At 56.8% G+C, this 17,732-nt stretch overlaps 8 protein-coding genes across 8 annotated transcripts; 1 reads left to right on the forward strand and 7 right to left on the reverse strand.

The window, feature by feature from the left end:
- Positions 1-88: 88 nt before the first annotated feature.
- On the reverse strand, positions 89-2,795 carry F5Z01DRAFT_29490 (P-loop containing nucleoside triphosphate hydrolase protein). Its single transcript, XM_046258841.1, has 2 exons — positions 2,210-2,795; positions 89-2,155 (listed from the first exon to the last, which is right to left on the reverse strand). Exons 1-2 carry the CDS (start codon positions 2,640-2,642, stop codon positions 339-341), a joined length of 2,250 nt encoding a protein of 749 aa, XP_046123117.1. The 5' UTR covers positions 2,643-2,795; the 3' UTR covers positions 89-338.
- A 591-nt stretch (positions 2,796-3,386) lies between these two features.
- On the forward strand, positions 3,387-4,202 carry F5Z01DRAFT_669916 (uncharacterized protein; the record flags this gene model as incomplete). The annotated part of the gene is made up of 1 exon (XM_046264491.1): positions 3,387-4,202. One exon carries the CDS (start codon positions 3,387-3,389, stop codon positions 4,200-4,202), a length of 816 nt encoding a protein of 271 aa, XP_046123118.1.
- Positions 4,203-4,697: 495 nt separating this feature from the next.
- Positions 4,698-5,603, reverse strand: F5Z01DRAFT_678967 (ras family-domain-containing protein; the record flags this gene model as incomplete). Its single annotated transcript, XM_046265486.1, has 3 exons — positions 4,698-5,011; positions 5,082-5,349; positions 5,574-5,603. The coding sequence occupies 3 exons, from the start codon at positions 5,601-5,603 to the stop codon at positions 4,698-4,700; spliced, it is 612 nt and encodes a 203-aa protein (XP_046123119.1).
- Positions 5,604-8,142: 2,539 nt separating this feature from the next.
- On the reverse strand, positions 8,143-10,159 carry F5Z01DRAFT_29553 (glycosyl hydrolase family 61-domain-containing protein). Its single transcript, XM_046258849.1, has 2 exons — positions 9,625-10,159; positions 8,143-9,577 (listed from the first exon to the last, which is right to left on the reverse strand). The coding sequence occupies exons 1-2, from the start codon at positions 9,800-9,802 to the stop codon at positions 8,370-8,372; spliced, it is 1,386 nt and encodes a 461-aa protein (XP_046123120.1). The 5' UTR covers positions 9,803-10,159; the 3' UTR covers positions 8,143-8,369.
- Positions 10,160-11,135: 976 nt separating this feature from the next.
- On the reverse strand, positions 11,136-11,701 carry F5Z01DRAFT_632267 (chaperonin 10-like protein; the record flags this gene model as incomplete). The annotated part of the gene is made up of 4 exons (XM_046261848.1): positions 11,136-11,160; positions 11,224-11,282; positions 11,343-11,570; positions 11,699-11,701. 4 exons carry the CDS (start codon positions 11,699-11,701, stop codon positions 11,136-11,138), a joined length of 315 nt encoding a protein of 104 aa, XP_046123121.1.
- F5Z01DRAFT_29551 (uncharacterized protein) lies at positions 11,608-13,023 on the reverse strand. The gene has a single exon (XM_046258848.1). The coding sequence runs from the start codon at positions 12,914-12,916 to the stop codon at positions 12,053-12,055; it is 864 nt and encodes a 287-aa protein (XP_046123122.1). The 5' UTR covers positions 12,917-13,023; the 3' UTR covers positions 11,608-12,052.
- A 217-nt stretch (positions 13,024-13,240) lies between these two features.
- Positions 13,241-15,712, reverse strand: F5Z01DRAFT_669920 (kinase-like domain-containing protein; the record flags this gene model as incomplete). The annotated part of the gene is made up of 3 exons (XM_046264492.1): positions 13,241-13,887; positions 13,943-15,314; positions 15,404-15,712. 3 exons carry the CDS (start codon positions 15,710-15,712, stop codon positions 13,241-13,243), a joined length of 2,328 nt encoding a protein of 775 aa, XP_046123123.1.
- A 1,347-nt stretch (positions 15,713-17,059) lies between these two features.
- F5Z01DRAFT_678969 (60S ribosomal protein L19) lies at positions 17,060-17,579 on the reverse strand (the record flags this gene model as incomplete). The annotated part of the gene is made up of 2 exons (XM_046265487.1): positions 17,060-17,392; positions 17,448-17,579. The coding sequence occupies 2 exons, from the start codon at positions 17,577-17,579 to the stop codon at positions 17,060-17,062; spliced, it is 465 nt and encodes a 154-aa protein (XP_046123124.1).
- Positions 17,580-17,732: the final 153 nt, after the last annotated feature.

Below are 17,732 nucleotides of genomic sequence, written 5' to 3' on the forward strand. Positions count from 1 at the left end.
GACAAACCATTGGCTTAGATGGTATTTGAAGCGAAGCCGGATGGAGGACGGACGGGCCGCCCATAGGATGGATGGCGTCTGGCCGGCGTTGAAACGATATTGACATTTTTTTTCCCTCCCATTTTCTTGCGCAACCTTGACGAGGTATATGACTTGGCTTTGCGTGTCGGTAACGGTGCGAGATTGTGTGTGTGCGCAACGTGTACCAGGCTAGCGAGCCTCAGGAGGATCGTACGGTATCTAGGCGGCGGGTGAATAGAGTATAGACACTCTGTCTTGTGCGTACAGCTTTGGCATTATACCTGTGGTATGTTCTTGTGGCTGTGTCCATCGTCTACCTATTTACTCTTGAATCGTTGGGCCCATCTCTCATAACCATCAATCATGTCTTTCGTGATCCCCTTGGACTGCTGCGCCATCGCCGCCAGCAACCCGTCCATGGAGATCTCAAGCTCGCCTTCCCCGTCGAGATACTTTCTATGCACCTCCTCCGCCGTCTTTGAACAGATCGACGCAATCTCGGCGCCTGAGTAGCCCTCTGCCCGGCGGGCCAACTCGGCAATGTCGACATCCGGGGCGAGCGTCTTGCCCCGGAGATGGACGTTGAACACGGCTTCGCGCGCCGTTTGCTCGGGAGGTCCTACGTACACAATGTGATCGAAACGACCGGGTCGGAGGAGCGCAGGGTCCATGGCGTCCGGCCTGTTGGTGGCGGCCAAGATGAGTACACCCTCGAGGCTCTCGAACCCATCCATCTCCGTGAGGAGCGAGGTCAACATGTTGACGCCGCCGGCGGTCTTGGCAGCCCCGGGCCCGGCGCGGGTACCGCCCATGGAGTCAATCTCGTCAAAGAAGATGATGGACGGGGACGCAGCGCGCGCACGCTGAAAGAGATCCCGCACCGCGCGCTCCGACTCGCCGACGTACATGTTGAGCAGCTCAGCAGCCTTGACGGCGAAGAAGTTGAACGACGCCTCGGTGGCCATGGCCTGCGCGGACAGCGTCTTGGAGCAGCCGGGCGGGCCGTACAGCAGTAGACCCTTGGGTGGTTTGGGGAGGAATGCGCGGACCTTGGGGTCCGTGTTCTTGGTCAGGCGGATCATGTGCGAGAGGCGCTTCTTGACCTCTTCCTGGCCGCCGACGTCGGTCCAGTGCACAATGGGGGGCTGCAGGTTGATGTCGCGCATGGCGGCGGGTCGGATCCCGCGTTGCGCCGTGAGCATGTCCTCGCGCGTAACGTAGTGGTTGGCTTGAATATCGTTGGGCCCGTCGGCGTCGGGCTGGCCATTGGGCTGTTCTTGGGCGAGGGCCGTCTCCCGCAAGGCCATGGCGTCGCTGACAATGTAGCTGAGATCCTTGCAGTTGTACGCGTGGGTTTTGTTGGCGATTTCCTCGAGGCAAGCCTCCTTCTGGGCCGGGTGCATGGGGGGATCGTGGTACTTTAGGATCTCGAGACGTTCAGGGGCTCGGGGTATGGGCAACGCAACATTCGCCCTCAACCTGGTGATGTTCTGGAGCTCAACCGGAATGTCCGTATAATAGTCGGTGCATGTGACCACGATCACCAGCTGCGGCAGAGCCTTCAGTGTCCTTGTCCTCGCCGAGAGATCGTCGAGCTCATCGGCCAGGGTCTCTATGATGGCGTCGCGGTTCTGTCTGTCGGAGGGGATCAGCTTCTCAAAGTCGTCAACGAGAACCATGGATGGCTGCTGAGTCTGCGCCTGCTTGAAGATCTCTCTGATGGCGGCGAGCTTGTCCGACGGCTTGATCCAGTGCACTTTGCCCCAGTTGGTCTCGGCTATGCGCTCGAGGATGAAGGTCCTGCCTGTGCCATGCCCGCCATGAATCACGTACCCGCATGATCTGCGCGCGTTGGGAAACGTCAGCTGGCGGGAGAAGTTGGAGAGGAAGTTGTTGATATGTTTGGTCTGCGTGGCCATTCCAGGTACAGGTGCAATGGAGAGGTCTCCGCGTGGTTGATCAGCGTGATCCGCCTCGACTACATCCTGCTTGACGATCCGTATCGTAGTTGATCCCGTCTGGAACCGTGCGATGCTGGTTCTCCGCGAGTTGGCAGAGAGGACTTTGAAGGTTCGACGGAGTTTGCTGGCATTCGCTTCCAGCGTCATGCCAGGGAACACTTCTCCCGCTTTGTCTGTGGGAATAGGGCATCAGCAGGTAGTCACGAGAGAAAAACAGGATCACGTACTCAGTAACCCAGCGATCGTCGACTCCCAGGACGGCGGGTACTTCCAGTCAGAGCCGTCTTCATCATCCTCAGTGGTGTCCTGCACCACGATCTCCTCGGCATCCTCGACTTCTGTCTTTCCCTCTGGCGTTGTGATCTGAACAGCATCCCCAATCTTGAACCCGGTGGCCTCCTGGAAGGCTCTGCTCATCATGACAACATTCGGGCTGATATTCTTATCCGTCAAGACCCAGAGGCTTCCCTCTCTTTTCAAGGGTACGTCGCCGTCCGCCTTGGCCACAAAGCAGGGCTTCCCATTATCGAGGCTTCCCGTCAGAGCAATGAGGGCATCGCGATTCACATAGAGCCTCGCAGCGCCTTGCAGACTCGCTTTCTCAAGACTCTGATTCGCCAAGGGCCGAACCTTTGCCTCGACAATTTTCGTCGGCGGCATGTCCGGGGCTAGTGAATGAAAAGTCAATATCCTGGATAGATTTCTGTCGGTCCCTGAAATTATGAGAAGATGTTGACAGTATTATTAACATAAGAAAATATTGTGTTTTTCATGAGTTTCTGTTTGCCGCGTATGAGCAAAATGAGATGGTGAGTGCGACCCACTAAAAACTTCTGAGCACTCATCGTGCCTCAAGGTGAAGAATGTCGCGACCGATGCTCGCACGTGAACTATCAACACAGCTCACCGCGTCAAATGTCCATCCCTTCCTCCCCTCGAATGACCGTGCTGCGGTAGTATTTCCACATGCGATCCTCCGCAAGACTACTCGCCAGTGAAGCTTTCGGCCATGGCCATCAGCGCAGCCTTGGTCGAGCGCGACTGACGAAGCCTCCATCCAGGTCCCAGGCATGGGACGCTAATACCCCCAGAAAGCCATTCAGCCCTGGGGGTCGGGCTTCTTTTGAACAACGCCAGGGGAGCAAGGCTGTCGAAACACGCAGCTGGGCGCAAGAGGCATGGCCCTCTGCACCGCGACGACAGAGGCCTGAGCAACGCCCGTGGCTGGATTCTCACAGGCGATCAGAGGGTCCCCGAGGCAGAACGGTACCTAGCGCCAGCATACGACGACCAGATGAGCAAACGCCCGTCAAGACTGGGTTGACAGAGGGGAAATTCCAGTTTCCGTCCGAGGGGGCAAGTAACCAGGCTGGCGAGAAGGCGGAAACGAACCACAAGAAACCCATGCTGGTCATCTCAGGAGTCAGCACCAACCTGGCACCAAGTGACTTTCATCGCTTGGGCCCCAAGTCGCTCTCTGCGTGGAACGACGGCATCAAGATGGGTGCGCAACCGATCCTCTCGTCTCCCCCCTTCCGTGAACATCCGCTGACCAAGCCAACAGTGACGCAACTACGCTGTACAGCAACATTCAAGCCCAGAGGCTGCTATCTCGTCACCTTTGCGACTGCGGAGGCCGCAACGGCATACTCCCTCAAGCTGCAGCGCCTGCAGGCTATAGCGCGCTGGAAATGTGATGTCCCGAATGGCCTCTGGGAGGCCACGCTCCCTGCCCATCTTCACTCACCAGAGGGGGTGCCAGCCGCGCAGGAACTGTCCGCGCTGACCGTCGTCACGCCCTCGCAGCCTGACATTATGATAAAGAGGAAAAGGACCACTGATAAGCCAGCGGCGTGGCAGAGACTGTTACAGCAGCAACTTGAGACGGCTGGCCACGGCACGAAGCCCCCGACTGTGATCTTGGAGACGATACCAGGGCGGATGCAGGAAGAAGCCCTCAGGGGAGAGATTGAGGCGGATGGTGCACAGAGAGGCGAGTCTTGGGACGTGGCGGACCCCATCTGGCTGCCAAACGGTCCCAAATCCTGGACCAAGACTGAGGATCACTCCATCTCGCGTTTCGCCATAGTGTGTGAGACGGAATGGGAAGCCAGACGATTCCAGCGTTATTGGAACGCGAGGACGCTGGCATGTGCTAATGAGGAGGGTCAGACGGCTACACAACGGCGCATGTGCCGTGTCGCGGTGCTTAACTGGTAGCAGAGGGTGCGTGTGGCCTTGTCTTTACTATGTACGATGCTGTATATCAGTGTAAAAAGAAATACCAAAAATCGCACGTTGCACAAACCAAGGAGGCCTTTTTCGCGTCAAAGACAATGAACGACGGATATTCGCATTAGCCCCCAGCTCAAAATGAACCCAGAAACTCCAGACCGGTATCTGCTCTAAAGGGGGTCGGATCGCCAAACGGCGACGAAGAGACCAACTCAGGATGGCTGTACAGCAGCAGCAGCAACGGCAACACAAACGAAACATGATAAACAACAGGCCTCCCTCCTCTTTATCTTCTGGCCGGCGTGCGCGGCTCCCGGGCTGTCAATCTCTCCTCGTGATCGCGCCGATGGTCGCTCCCATGGTGGCGACAACACGCAGCGTGCGCTCGCTCGGATTCCCAAGACTCGCTGTCCCTTGGGGTCATGTCAGAGGCTACCTGTCACAGTCCTCCTTCTCTGTACTCCCATGGTAGGTATTCGTTCAGCAGCACTTGCTGCCACCGCCGCTCGCCTTGTCGCCGACGTTGACGCCTGTGCTCGCCGACTGCTCGCTCTTGGAGTTGTCGACGAGACGCTTCTTGATGTCGGCGGCGAGCGAGTAGAAGGCCTTGTCAATGTTGATGTTGCTCTTGGCGGAGACCTCGAGGAAGGGGATGCCGAGCTCGTCGGCGAGGGCCTGGCCCTGTTCCGTGCTGATGACGCGCTTGTCCTCCCAGTCGCACTTGTTGCCAATGAGGATCTTGTTGACGCCCTCGGTGGCGTGTTGCTCCACGTTGGCGAACCATGTGCGGATGTCTGCGGCCCACGTTGTCAGTGATCAATTATAGCGTGTGCCTGCCAAAAGGCGGGGGTTTTTGTCCCGTACTGTTGAATGATCGCTCGTCGGTGACATCGTACACGAGCAGGATGCCCATGGCCCCGCGATAGTAGGCGGTGGTGATGGTGCGGAAGCGCTCCTGGCCGGCCGTGTCCCAGATCTGAAGCTTGACGCGCTTGCCGTCGAGCTCAATCGTGCGGATCTTGAAGTCGATGCCAATGGTGGTGATAAACGAGGGGGTGAAGGAGTCCTCGCTGAAGCGCAGGAGACAGCATGATTTGCCGACGCCCGAGTCACCTATGAGGAGGAGCTTGATCTAGAGGACGAGCGCGCGTCAGCAGGAGGCCACGAAGAAGGAGTGTGTCGTTTCGCGGATGTGGGTATGGTATGGGTGTAGGTAGATAGGGGTCTTTGGTGGGTTTCCTTGCGCTGCTGCTGCTGCTGCTGCCGCCACCACGCGGGCAGCGATGCTATCAAGGCGGCGTGACGGGGGCAATGCGCGCATGGCGGTGGGAAATGATGACCTGGGATTGTGCGTACGAGAAAGTCATAGTTGCGATTACTCGACATGGTGGGCGAGTGCGTTCGTCCGTCTGCTTGGGAGGAGATGAAGCGCGGGCGTTGTTTCGTGGGGGGAGATTCGGTAGAGGTCGCTTGGAAGGCAGGCAGGCAGCGAAGGAGTCGTCGAAATCGGGGGCGCCGCGCGCTCGACTGTGTTCTGGACTTGGCGGCGTGACGGGCAGGTCGATGGCGATGCAGGTGAACGACTGAGCAGACTGTATGGGGACGAGGGACGGGCGGGCTCAAGTTGGATGGATTCAAGAACGGGCTGGATGGGCTGGAACCTGGAAGCCTGGAACCTGGAGATCCAACCTCCCAGAGTCCAAAGTGACTTCGGTCCAGTGGGTCGCCGCCGATTACAGCGGGTGTGGCAGTGGTAGGGGGCCCATATTTTAGCGCTATCTGCAGACTGCAGTCCACACAGCCCGCCGCAAGACATCCAACCTTAGGTACCTTGCCTTGACACACATCTTGATGACTGCATCTGACTTACCCATTTTACTACTTCACAGAAGAGAAGCTACGCGCATGCCATCATCCGACAAGCGGGAATGTGTGTTCCTGGAAGCAATGGAAGTGTGTCTGTTTAGGCACTGATGCTGCCTACCACGTGCCTAGGTAAGTAAGGCAAGGTCCCTTGGTCAGTTGACCCTCTAGCTTCACCGATGGCGTCACTGTTGAAGCCAGACATGTGGCGGGTGGTCAACATGTATTTGTATACCTGTAGGTAACTCCAAGTCTAGTCCTCAATTAAGCGTCAAGTAGTATTAACCAATGAATGGGACCTTGCATGGTTCGTATCCTTACCATTCTATGATCGTATCCCCCCAACCCGCCCATCTCCCCATCCCTCATCTACGTCGATGAGTCTGAGCCTCCGAGGCGGTTTGGCTCTCAGCTAAGAGGTAGTATACAGTCCGAAGCCGCAGGCACACTACTGGCAGGTGCCGGCCCCTGTGAATTGAAAAAAATTACATCTTCCGGAGCAGCACATTGCGAGCGCGAAACAGACCGATCCGGGTCCCTTGCAATTCGGTGCCGGACAGGACCTCAAGCACTTCTTCTGGTCATCGTAAGGACAGCAAAGCCCGTCCTCGCACTCGCCGTCGGCGTTGCATTCAGCTCCATCAACTCGCAACCGCTGGCACGTGTTCTCCTCGGATTTGGCGCAGTAAAAGCTGACAAGGGAGTTGCGTGGGCAGTCGTCGTCTGATCCGCAAGACTTGCCGACGCAGGCCGACTCGCTGGTGGTAGAGATGTGGTTGTACCCCTTTTCGATCTCCTTGTCAGCGTCTACCAGCTCGCACTTGACGCTGCTGGTGAGGCTGCCGACGTCGTAGGGACTCTCTGTGGTGCGCCTGTACATGTTGTAATGGGAGCGTTCATAGGTGACAGAGCTGTAGATGGCGTCCTCTTCCTTGCATTCGGGAGACCTATGGCATCGAATCAGAGGAGCATATTCTCGCGGGATCCAACAAGAGCAAAAGACGTACTGGAAAAGGGTGCAGATGGCCTTCTTGCCCTCGGGCAATTCATCTGGGCAGGGGATGGCGATGGACGCAGCCTCGTGGAAACTAAGCACAAAAGGGCCATGTTAGCGATCTCATATAGCGTATACGTTACTGTAACGGCTAGGAAGTCGTTTCACAAATCTCCCTTCAGCGTGACGCATTCATTGTTCAGCTTGATGTCCAATTTACCGCCGGAGAACCGTGAGCCCCGGTAAAGGCGTGCAACCTTGTCCTCGGCCTGGACTGTCGCAGCCAGTACAAGGACCGTGAGCCCCGCCTTGAACAGCATTTTGTGTGTTGATGGGTCTGTGAAGTAGGGGAGAAGCAGTAGTGTTGAGTTGGATGGATTGCAAAGGTCCTAGGAAGCGACACATGAGCACGTCTTATACTTCTTGAGCGCGATACAGTCGTCCTCGTGACGAACGGTGTCTTGTTTACACCAGGGAGGATCGAGTTTGCGACGCATGCTGATCTCAATACAAGAGCTGAGTCCATCTGATGAGAATGAGATCGGACATAATTTCAGACATGTGCTGAGCCGTGTCTATAAGACCTCTTCGCCCGTGGGGTGCCGTCTGGTGCCTTGTGAGTCCCGGCCCTAGGCTGCGAGGGACGCAACGGCATGTCTTGCTTCTAACTTTTATAAATCTCGGATCGTATGCCTTGATATCATCTGACGTGTCAGGCATGGAGATAGGCAACAAAAGGGCCTATTAATTTTAAGGTTGGATTGGTACGTAATACCTCGCGTCTGGCCCCAGCAGCCATAACGTTATACACCTGCGACATATCTACTAAGTAATTGGATGAGAAGCTGCCGATCTCATAGGGGGTAAAGCATAGATAAGATCTACCTTACTCAGGCATTTTCTTAGATTGATTGTTAGACGGCAGAGACTTTTCGGCGTCATAGCGTTGGGGTAGTAAACAAACCACGCCAGAAGAACCCCCTTTTTCTCTGTCAAAGGCTTTGTCTTCCGGTCATTGAGCTGCACTGGTCACAAGTGGCTGATTGAGACATGCCTTGCAGCTTCCTACCGGCTTCAATTCTCAATTGTCCACTAATTCCAGTAGAAGTGCATAAGTGCACAAGAAATAGATGGAGGCAGGCTGTCGGCCGCAGGATACATCTACCGAAATATGCCTGCAAAATCCCGGCTTGTATGCGTACGCCAAGCCCTAAAGTACCGTTCCTCATATACAAGAATTCAAATGGGCCAGATATCTGACCTTGCACGGCCGACCGGAACAAGCACTCCGTAGCCTAGTACTGACGACACTCGCCAAAGTCACTCTGGCATCCGCAAGTGCAGTGCCTGGTCTTTCGTCCACAGCGTCCCTTCTTGGAGCAGCAGTCGCCAAAGGAGCTGCCTACACAGGTTTGGCCAGTCTCGCCACCACAGCGCCCGTCCTTGGAGACGACCAGCTCAGGTTGTTCAGGCTCGGGTTGTTCGGGCTCAGGGACAGGCTCCAGCACGGGCTCGGACACGGCTGGCTCCTCGACATCCCCCGTCTCACTGGGTGTGGTCTCCTTATCCTCGTCCTCGACCACTTTGCCATTACCAGTATTGACCTTGGTCTTCTCAAATACGTTGCCATAGGAGTCGGGTATCGCACCCGGCACGGGCGCAAAGACTTCCTTGCCGGTGAACTTGGCTGGACCGTTGTAGTCGCCCGCCTTGCATGCCGCGCCAAGACTCGTGCAGTAGTCGGCCCAGACTTCGCAGCCGGCGCCACCGGACACGGGGGCCGAGTCCCAGCACTGCTCGCTCTGCGTCCAGCAATCATCCACGCTGTCCCAGCAGCTCTCAACGTCGCTGGAGGTGGGCACCGGTTTGGCGCACCAGTTGCCGTTCTTCAGGATGCAGCTGTCCGGGATGGCTCCCTCGGACTGAATCTGTGTCTTGCCAGAGGACGACGAGACGGGAATGTACACGGGTGGCCCGGGGATCTTGTAATCCGTCGGCGGACCCGAGTACAGGTTGAACGTCAAGCCGGGATGATCTGCCTCGATATATCCCGGGATGCTGACCGCGTACTCGCTTGGGATGGCGAGCTCTGTCTCCGGCCCGTTCTCGATGAATATCTGTGCGCAGGACTGGTAGAACTGGGGGTCCCCTCTATACGCCTGGTGCAGAGCCAGCAGCTCGGGACGGGCGAGGTAGTAGCCGCTCGGGAGGCCAGTGGGCAGGTTGACGGACAAGAGGCCATTGTTCTCGATGAGTGTGTCGACACACCACTTGCCCGTATCAGCATCGTAGCCGTCCTCCCAGATCTTGAACCAGCCATCGCCGGCCGCAGAGTCAGAGAACATGTCGTCTACTTTTTTCAGGTAAACTGAGCAAGGCCCCTGGTGGGATTCGTCAATCGACCCAGGCTTCGCGGCGTTGGGCGATTCACGAAACTCGAAGGTGAGCGTGGAGCCACCTGCGGCTGGGCAGATGAATGGGACAGGGACCTCGCCATCACGACCTGTTGAAGGTTAGCAGACTGACTGGTTCCAGAAAGGGGATACTGACCGCAGGCCATGTCATCGCCAGTCAGTGGGTAGATGGGTGCATTTGATGTTGCGCCGTCCTTAGGCATGCGAACGCAAGTACCGTCGCCTTGATTTTCTCCATCTACGAAGAAAGTTGTGAAAAGAGTATGGGCACTAGACACAGAGGCCAGGCCAAGAATTGTAATGACGGACTTCATGATGTGAGATATGAAGGGTGATATATAGGCGTAGAATCAAAGATAGAGGTCGTCAAGATCAGGGGTATCGTAGTTGAGCCACAACGTCAAGCTGGACAGGTGAGATCAAGACCTTCAAGGCCGAAAGAAAAGGAGTGTTGGTTGAATGAAGAAGTTATTGAAAGAAGGACGAGCGAAAGGAACACAGACAGCTGTCAACGAATGTTGTGGTTCAGGCTGTTGAATCAAGGATGAGGGCGGGCGAAGCAGCATGCTATATACTACCAGGCACTCTCTCCTCGTTGATGATACGTACAATTACACAAAAGTCCTTGTGCGAACAATGGCACGGCCAAGGCGGCGGCCACATGTTTCAAGGCCAGCCCATGCGCGCTGCGAAGATGTGGAAGGAATAAGGTTAGACGGCGATGAAACGGAACGCGTCCATCGGGCGCGTGCAGTAGTGCGACATAGCCGCTGACCGAAGCCACAGGGGCTTGCCGCTTTCATGTTGGCTACTCGATCGCGGAATCTACGTAGTACGTAATAAACTTGGGCGGCCGACCAGGCCAGCTGAGCAGAAGTTGCTTCAAGTCTACGCGACAGGGTTGGAGTTGACATGGAGATTGTCGAGGTAAGTTCGCGGTGGATGAACTGGGCTCTTACTGCACCGCCAAGGCTAAGGTATGTGTAAGCTGTAGCCAACAAGCAGAATCTAGAGATGTTCCAAAGCTTCTACTTAGAGTCAGGGGTCGAAGGATCGCCTGAGCTTGAGCTAATGTTTATTGCCCCGGATGGTGCGCAGGAGCTAGTTCGTTTCATGCGACGAAGCCAGTCTGCTGGATCGGATCGACGTGCTTGACCCATCTCCTCCAATCTTAAATCCTCATATGCACGAGCACAAAAACCCGACCTGGGGCTGATTGGGCGTCTAGCTACGTACGACGTACATGCAACGATGGGCTGGCGGCTCCCCCTGGATGGCGCATCTTCTGTCTCGGGTAGAGACATGCTTATTCCGATGTTGGCAGACATTGAGACTGCCCAACCACACCGAGGAGAGGGAAACGCCAAGGCGACTGTAATGCAAAGCTGACCTACCCCTTGGTCGGTGAACGTAGACACACAGAGTCGAGTGAAGGTCATTCGATGCGCATTAGGGTCCGCGGCGAGACGACGATACTGGAAGACAGCCCATATATTACACCATTTCTCTATGCAAACAGAACACGCTCCTCCTATGACATGACATGACATGGGTTTGTCCTTTTTTTGTTCCCTTTTTGGTACATGTTTGTTGGTACAGCAAGCCTTTGCTCGGCACTCCAGATTTCGGGGTTTTTGTTTGTTGCGGTTACTCGTTGATCTTGGCGAGAATCCTGTTTCATCGCGCGTTAGTTCTGGCGTGCCGCATTGGGGGCCCGATTGGACGTGGAACTCACTCGCTATCACGGAAGAGCTGGTACTCCTCCTCGCCAGCCTTGACGGGGGAGCCGCCAAACTACATTGTCGCATCAGTACGTCTCTTCCTTGTCGAGTGTGCGTGCATTGCATTGCATACCTGGGGGATCAGAACACGGTCGCCCTCCCGGACACCCATGGGCAGCCTGTTGCCCTTCTTGTCGAGGGCGCCGGGGCCGACGGCGAGGACCTTGGCCTCGTTGAGCTTCTCGACGGCGGACTCGGGGAGGAGGATGCCGCCGGCGGTCTTAGTCTCGGCCTTGATGCGCTGGACGAGCACGCGGTCCAGGAGAGGGGCCAGGGAGCGGACGGAGCGGATGGAGGTGGCCTGCGTGCGATTGTTAGTTGACATGTCCGATTGACTGACTGACTGCTTTCGTCGAGGCAGCGCGTCGCATAGCCGAGGGGAACCGAAGGCTTGCTTGCTCGTCCGCAATAGACAGGGGAGATGCGTACCATTGTGATAGATGTAAGTGTCGAGTGTCGGCGACGTAGACTACCGTTCGAGCTGGAGTATTAAGCGATTAATTGATGGTTGTACAGAACGTTGATGCAGAGGAAAGGAGGAAGAGAGAGGTCGAGGTCGAAAGCTGAAGAGTGTCGCGATGTGGAGCTTGGGCTAGACTGGGCTGGACTGGACTGGCTGGACCGTGGAGCTTTCCAACGGTTTCCAGAATTTTTTCCCAGCTTCACTTCCTCGGCTGTCGGGATGACCCGTTCCGGGCGAGGCATCACAGCTTCATCAGTCAGAGTGAGACTCCTATCTGAGACAAGACAAGGCAAACGATGGTATAATAACCCGCCGCCGCTTCAATTCAGCTTCAGACGCATCAGCACCTGGCCATGATCCGACTCTTCACCGGGAAGTCTACCCATCAGCCCGCTCCTTGGAAAGACACCCGGAACACTCCATCTCCTCCCCTTGTAGCGCGACAGGACACATCTGATCAGATCCCACGCTTGTCCCTGGCCTCTGTACTCCTCCTCGACGATTAGACTGGCAAGAGAGATCGGCTGCCCTGACTCCTCCTCATCCGGATCCGAGATGGCGCAGTACGCATGACCCAGCCTGAAAGCCCTCTTTGCGGAACGATGCGAGGACAGCATGTATGCCTGCCAGGCTAGTCGTTCCTTGTCCCCGTGCTCCTCAATGATTCGTTCGACTTCTCCCACCGTGATCTCCTCGAGGGCCGCCTTCCCTGGGTCTTCGTGCCACTCGAATTGGTCAATAACCTCGCTCTCCCATTCGGGCATCTCAAGCACAGCCTCGAAACGCCTTCTATGGTACATGGTGAGCGCTTTGGTGTCGTCGATCAGACACTCGAGCTCCAATACCTCTGTTCCAGAGGCTCGCTCTGCTGATATGACCATGTCTAGGCCCTTTGAGCCGTAGCCGTGCCCTTGTGCAGTAGGGATGATGCCAATCATCGCCAGGCGGGAATGGGTTGGCTTATCGCTCCTCCTGGCGACGAGGGCTATGCCCAGTGCCTCGTCAGGTCCATCCCCAGGATAGAATACGTGACTGCGCTGTAGGGAAATGCGGTTTCTGATGAGCCAGGCTGTCATGGTCTCGGCATCAAAGCCGGGCGATCCAGATGGATAGACCGAGTAGGCAGCATTGAACAAGGAGGCCAGGAGGCCCGGTGACGCCTCATGAGCTGGCCTAGATTTCATGTCGACTTTGATTTTCGTTGATCAGTAATAATTCGTTGCCGAAGGTTGATCGAGGAGAGTGGGTGAGTATCAAGTACGTCCCACGACGGCGAGGAGTCATCCCGCTACAGGGTAATCCAGACCTGCACGACATCAGCGTCTCAAGAGTCACGCCCAGTCAATGCACAACGCTCTATTCAACCGCTACCTTCCCACTGTGACAAGTAATTTCCCTACAATGGCGAAGACATGTCATGCTATACAATCGCTATATCTCATCCCTGTCCTGGACCCGTGTCCCACGTCTCCAGCCAAGCTAGATAGGTCCTGTGCTCCCTTGATCACTTAGGCAGCCGGCGGGTTGCTCGGTGGCTGCAGCGTGTGCTCGTGATCCTCCGCCAGGATGACCGTCCCGTCGTCCGTCTGCTGACATATCAGAGAGTCGGCCACCCAGGGCTCGGCGAGGATCTCTTCCATGGTGCCGCGCGTCTTGGGGTTGATGTCGAGCATGCGCCAGATGATGTATCTGCTCTCCCTCGGCAACAGCCGCAGAATCCGCCAAGGCCCCTTGATAACTTCCTTCTTCTCACCATGGCCTTGCTGGCCCGATGGAGCGTGCGAGGCATCATGCGAACGCTCCCTGTCCTTCTTCTCGTGTTCGTCGGCGGGCGCCTGGCGCGAGGGCTCCTCATGTTTCTGCTGCTCGGATCTCCGCTCGCTCTTGTGCGCGTCCTCCTCGTGCGCCGCCTCGGCGAGACTGCCGTGCCTCCGACTCGGATGGACCAGCTTGGCCGGGTCGTGGCCGGGTGTCGGCTCGGCAGCAAACAGCTTGTATGAGTTGTCCTTGTCCTCCTGCGGCAGCTTCCACGGAAACCTCCGCAGGGTCATGCAGCAAAAGATTATGGCCAAAGACCAAATGTCCACCGCCGCGGCGTCGTACTCCTTGGACTTGTACACCTCGGGGGCGAGGTACGGATCCGACCCAACAATACCTGCAACGGTTAGCCACCACGCCGAAACATCCGAGTCTGGGGGAAAACCACTCACCCTTTGCCGGCACAATGCCCGACTCGAAAGGATACCTGAAGACGTGGGCGCTTCCAAAGTCGATGATTTTCATGATCCCCTTGTCGCTGATTACCACATTATCCAACTTGAGATCCCGATGCGCCAACCCAAGACTGTGTAGATAAGTAACGCCATTCAAAATTTGCAGGAAACAGCATCTGATCTCCTCTCGCCCCATCTTGCCGGTCATGACCGTCGCGAACAGGTCAAAGGGTGCGTACTCCATCACCTCGTACCAGCGGCCCTTTTCCTGGACAATGTCGAGCGTCTCGATAATGTTGCCGTGGTGCAGCGTGGAGCCGACGCAGAACTCGGCCATGACCTTTTTGTTGTACTCCTTTTCGGTCTCGTACTGATTCCGCGGGCGGAACTCCTTGACAGCAAAGACGGTGTTGTCCTCTTTCCGCTTCATCAGCTTGACGGAGCCGCCAGCGCCAGAACCCAACACCCTCCCAATCTTGCCATATTTCGTGGACAGCCCATGGTCTTCTGCAAAGGGCAGTTGCTGCGTAGAGCGGGCGGCAGGCGGAGTCTGATAGCCAGTCCTGGTGGACGAGGCGGGCGACGCATCACGCTTGGGCTTGTGATGCTTCTTCCCACCCTTGAAGAAGCGCTTCAGATCAGACATGGATCCGTTGCTCGGGTTGTGTTGATGACCGGCCCCTGAGGCGCTCTCACCCTCGCCGAGTTCGTGACTAGAGTTTCTGCTGAACATCCCCGAGGCGCGCTTCTCCGAGATGCTGTTCTTGGACGAGCTCGGGGGCGAGGCGGCCTTCTTCTTCTTCCGGCTGAAAATGAACCGGGGATCAATGTGCTTCTTGTTGTGGTGGTTAGAGTGCTGCTGCGGGCGACGTCCCTTGGCGTACGGGTCGTTGGCGTCGCCGCCAGGGGCCATGGGCCGGGAGTAGAAGTTGGACGCCGCGTTGCGCGATGGACTAGATTCGCGCGAGACCGGCACGGAGGCGCCTCCCCCAAACATGCCCCTTCTATGGGACCTGACGTCCACATCATGGTCCTCGGCCGAGGCCGATCGTTGTAAGGTATGATTGGGCGAGGCCGGACGATGTGGGAGGGTTTGACCTTGCGATGCCGACTGCTGAGGTGACTTGTCGTGGGACGTTGAAGCTTGAGGCGTGATCGCTTGCGGATCGTTGACGTCCAGCGTCTTGGGCCTCGACGTGGGCGGCTGGGCCTTCTCGGCCGCGCCAGCACCGCCGGACCCCGACGGCGTCAGCGGCGGTGAGGCCATGGCCGTGAGTCTGGGGCTGCCATGGGGCGACGGTTGGAACTGGCCCGAGGCAGGCGTTGGTAGACGCGAGCTGTCCGGAGAGTCTTCCTCACGAGAAGGTACCTGGATTGTTCGTCAGTCCGTCATTCTTGCTACCTCTGCCACCACGCCCTCCTGAGTAAAGGAGGGCATTCCCCGGGCGATTCACATACTCTGGATGCCGGGAGCGAGAAGGCTTCGAACTGAAAGGTATTCATGCGCCTTTCCTGCAGCAGAGGCCGCGCGTGCAGCGACTTTGTGTATTCACGCAGCTGGTCAGCTGCGACCTCGGGAGACTGGGGCGCAGAGCCAGAGGCATCGGCCTGAGCTGCGTGGGCTGCGTTGGGGGCAATCTCTTCAATGGCGGAAGAGAAGCGCACGGCGGGGACGTCATCGTGGTGTCTTTTGGTGTCGGTCGTTGCTGACGCCGCAGTGTCGTCCCGGGCCGCTGCTGCTTGCGAGGCGTCTGCTTCAGGCGGCATGTTAGCGAATGATTGGCCTTGCACCATGTATGTATGGGAGCGGTCGGCGAGAGAGGTGCAATTGGTGATAATTACTGCTGTGAAATAAAAAGAGTTCCAGCGAGCGAGCGAGAAGCGCTGGGCAAGGCGGGATGGTGGGACTGGACTTGGACGGTTGCGTGAGCGGCGATGGCCATGCCTGGCCTGGCATGGCGGGGCACTGACTGCAGGCCAGTGGCAGTCATTCATGTCCCTCTAGGCCATGTCTGGTCACCGTCGATGGATTACCCGCGCAAACGGGTCAGTCCGGACTTCGGAAGGACCGGCAAGGGGCCAGTGATTGGGTTCGGCAGCCAAAGAAAATTGCATAAGCAGAAAATGTACGTACCAGCAGGAGTCGAAGCCAGGCGCCGTTGCGCAGCTTGGTGCGATGGAGCCATGAAGCTGGTAAGAGTGTGACGTGGGGACAGACCCAGTTACGGGCAGAATTATTAGGAATGATGGAGCGTGTTTCCAGGTAAAATTGCAGACAGACAGACGCTTGGGAGAAGACAGCCGACTTTGTGCAAAGTTGCATCACAATCGCACCAACGGATAAAAAGTGGTGATGTTGCGTCAGGCTTCGCTCGCACTGCTCACGAGTCCGAGCCCGGTCGAGCAACGCCGACTAATTAGATGGACAAAGTTCTCTCTCCCCTACAGTAGCGTCGATCGCTTGACGACGTCGTGCTGGTGGCGTCGTTGCCCATTACGTTTGATTCTATTGCTGTAAATTTGGCCACTAACAGACGTATCTTTTTCCAGCAATCAGTTGTTCTCTCGACGGTAGATAAGAATCAGCTGGCTGCATGAGACCCTGTCTCCTTCACCAGCGAGCCGCGTGTAGCCTAACCGGGCCTTTCGCGGTGCTCCTACAGTCCGTCTGCGGTCACGGCTACCCTGGGGCGACAAATCAGCAACCCACGCTGCGCTGTACAACACTCGTAGATGACAAAATGCGCAATTGTTGGCGGGCTGGATATAGGTACCGGATGGTTATACCCCTAAAAAGTGCATGACTTCCTCCCGTGATGCGTTGTGCATGAAGCAATGTCCAGTCGCCCCTTACTCACCCCAGCGCTTCAAGGGGTCTCGGATGTTCAGTCGACAAGCCCGATCGCTGCCAGTGCGCCCAGCACATGAATGACAGTTGCCTTTCCCAATCCCGCATCAAACACACATGGCGACCACTTGGACTAACACACACATGCATATGCCTCTGTTGAAATGTACAATTGCCTTGCTACAGCCGTCCCAATGCTTGATGATACACGTAGTTGGTACACGCTCTCAAAACGCCATAATATCCCTTCCGACGCCCTCGATCTCTCACGCCACAACGCCAATGCCCATTGACTTGCACTGATGTATGATGGCGCGGCACATGCCCTTGAGCGACAGCCCCGACAGGCGCATCTCGGTCTGTTTGATCTTGGCAATCTCGTACACGTGCTTCAGGCTGATGGTACCAATCGTCTCGTGGCCGGGCTTGCTGGCGGCCTTGAGGCCCTTTTTTCCTTGCGGCGCGTCCACGGCGTTCTTGAGCAGCCAGGCGGTCTGGGGTGTGCGGACGTCAAAGTGGAATGATCGGTCGGGGCGGACGGTGACGCGGCAGGGCATGGGCGTGCCGACGACAATGTGTGCTGTTCGTGCGTTGAACTCCTGGATCGTGTTAGAGTCAAGTATCCCCTCAGATGCACCCGACTGGCTGGCTGACCTTGCAAAAGTCCATTGACTTGACACCCTTACTACCCAGCGCAGGACCGACGGGCGGGCTTGGACTGGCCTGCCCAGCCCCGACTATGAGCTTGACAATCTGGTCGACCGCGGCGCCTCCCTTTTTCGACATGGTGACGAGACTGTGCTGTGTGGATTGTGAGTGATGAAGAAAGCAATCGATGGCCCTTGCGACGACGCGCTGTCGTCGATGGATGGGAAAGATTTCCAGAGCCTCTGCGATCCAGCCTGTCTGTGATTGGTCGCGAGCAGGGGTTCCTTGATG

The sequence above is a fragment of the Emericellopsis atlantica genome (assembly GCF_019669845.1).
Source record: "Emericellopsis atlantica unplaced genomic scaffold F5Z01scaffold_1, whole genome shotgun sequence".
NCBI classification, from domain to species: Eukaryota; Fungi; Ascomycota; class Sordariomycetes; order Hypocreales; family Bionectriaceae; genus Emericellopsis; species Emericellopsis atlantica.